This window comes from Chrysemys picta, chromosome 1 (genome assembly GCF_011386835.1).
Source record: "Chrysemys picta bellii isolate R12L10 chromosome 1, ASM1138683v2, whole genome shotgun sequence".
Taxonomy (NCBI): Eukaryota; Metazoa; Chordata; order Testudines; family Emydidae; genus Chrysemys; species Chrysemys picta.
This window is the reverse complement of record NC_088791.1, coordinates 349,629,041-349,631,340: the sequence shown is the minus strand read 5'-3', so window position 1 is coordinate 349,631,340 and position 2,300 is coordinate 349,629,041. Positions and strand designations below refer to the sequence as shown.

General features: G+C 45.0%; 1 protein-coding gene across 1 annotated transcript; it reads left to right on the top strand.

Annotated features, from left to right (window-relative positions):
- The first annotated feature begins 937 nt into the window (after window positions 1-937).
- LOC112061262 (olfactory receptor 51G2-like) lies at window positions 938-1,873 on the top strand. The gene has a single exon (XM_024114125.1). The coding sequence runs from the start codon at window positions 938-940 to the stop codon at window positions 1,871-1,873; it is 936 nt and encodes a 311-aa protein (XP_023969893.1).
- Window positions 1,874-2,300: the final 427 nt, after the last annotated feature.

Here is a 2,300-nt window from a genome sequence, read left to right as displayed (position 1 = left end):
GTCACGTTATATCGGGGTAGAGGTGTATAGAGTTGAAGTGCAGGAAAGAGGAGTGTTATAGTAGTTCTTTGAAATTTACACACGTCACCTCTTACACGAGCATGGCAGAAGTAACTTGGACACTCAACTGGATATTAGGGGAAATCTAGAGTTTGCACTATTCACCCATGTTTGACCCCAACCCCTACCCCATCCACCTGAAGTAACTATCCATGTTAGCTTATAAATTGCCAGATAACTATAATCCCTTGCATGGGGAGAGGATGCAGTTCCTGTGAGGATGAAGGGGAGCCTGTAGGATGATCCGCATCTCTGGATTCAGACAACACTATTCAGGCAAAGCACTTCAGCTTCTCTTGGAGGGATTGTTGGGGCTCACACTGTATCACAGGGAGGATTTGGTAGGGAAAGTTAATAGAACCCAGTTCTGATCAAATTTACACATTTAAATCTGGAGTGGCATATTTGAAGTCACTATTATTGAATTAAGAACCCGGCCCTAAGAATTTATCCCATGTACCTTAAGAGACAGTGGCATACTTTGGACTCTCGGGAGGTGAGAAAATTATATATAAGGAGGTAATGAAACACATTTATGAATAGCTTCTATGCAGAGCAGATAAATACAATGACCATTTTCACCAGGCACTTGCCATGTGTTTACACATGTCATGATACAATGGGCCACACTCAGAAGGGCTTCTTCCACCTTCCACTGAAGCATCTAGAACTGGTCTGATCCAGTCTAGCAATGCCTATCTTCTTATCGGTGCCATAAATCCAAGACTATATTTTTGCTGATCTTCCCTGAGCTCCTGGGAGTCTCTAGTAATGCACAAAGAGCAGAATGATCTCTCATTAAATATCATCTAGTCTCCTGTTTTTTCTCCTTTCAGGAAGGAAAGTCCCAAACTCCTGGAAACTTGCCCTGTACATTATGTCAGCTGTCAATGACACCAAACTCAAATCTGTAATGTTCCTTCTCACCAGGATAACTGGGCAGGAAGACATCCATCTCTGGATCTCCATCCCCTTCTGCTTCATTTATGTTTTTTCAATATTGGGAAATTCAACCATTCTGTTCATTATAAAAACAGATCCAAGCCTCCATGAGCCCATGTACATTTTCCTTTCCATGTTGGCCATCACAGACCTTGGCTTATCGATATCCACCATACCGACAATACTGGGCATATATTTGTTTAACTCTAAGGAGATCAGCCGCGATGCCTGTTTTGCCCAGCTGTTCTTCATCCACTCATTTGTATTCACTGAATCCTCCATACTCTTGTTGATGGCATTTGACCGCTTTGTCGCGATCTCTAACCCACTGAGATATGCTTCCATCTTAACCCTGCCAAGAATATCCAAGATGGGACTGGTGTGTGTTCTAAGAGGGGTGGCCGTATCATTCCCATTCCCCTTTCTCCTGAAACGGTTCCAATACTGTCGAGACAATGTCCTCTCCCATTCCTACTGCCTGCACCAGGATGTCATGAATCTGGCTTGTTCAGACATCACAGTCAACTACGTCTATGGCTTGTTTCTTACAGTCTTCACGGTGGGATTCGATTCACTGCTCATCTTCCTCTCTTATGTGATGATCCTCAAAACAGTGCTGAGTGTTGCATCACACACGGAGTGCCTCAGGGCCCTGAACACCTGCGTCTCCCACCTCTGCGCTGTCCTGCTCTTCTACATACCAGATATCGGCTTGGCTTTGATACACAGATTGGGGAAGGGCTCTTCTCCCTTACTACAGATTGTCCTGGGCTACATCTTCCTGCTCGTCCCACCCCTGATGAACCCAATCGTGTACAGTGTGAAAAGCAAACACCTTCGTGCGAGGATAATCAGAGTATTCATCAAGTGAAAGATCAGTGCTGGCTCCAGCACTGACGACCTGGGAGTTGAAAAACACCAGCCACCTATTCCTTGTTGGACCCTTACATCTGAGACGACATGAAATACTGATCTCCACTCTGTAGAGAGAGGTTCAGCCAGGGTTTAAGGCCTGGAAAACTGGGGGAGGGGCTGGTGAGGCAGGACAGCTCACTGGGGGATGGAGACCAAGGCAGTCAACAGCATTTACAAAGGGCTTGTCTACACTACCAAGTTTTGTCAATTAAACTAATGTCGACACGAAAAAATCAACAAAAGCAAAGTTACCAAAGCGAGTCTACATTTTCTCCCTCTGTCGATAGATTGTGTCCACATTCGGGGCACCGTTGTTGACAGCGTGAGCAATGCACTGTGGGTATGTATCTGTGATGTTACTGACATAACCTGTGAGCATATAG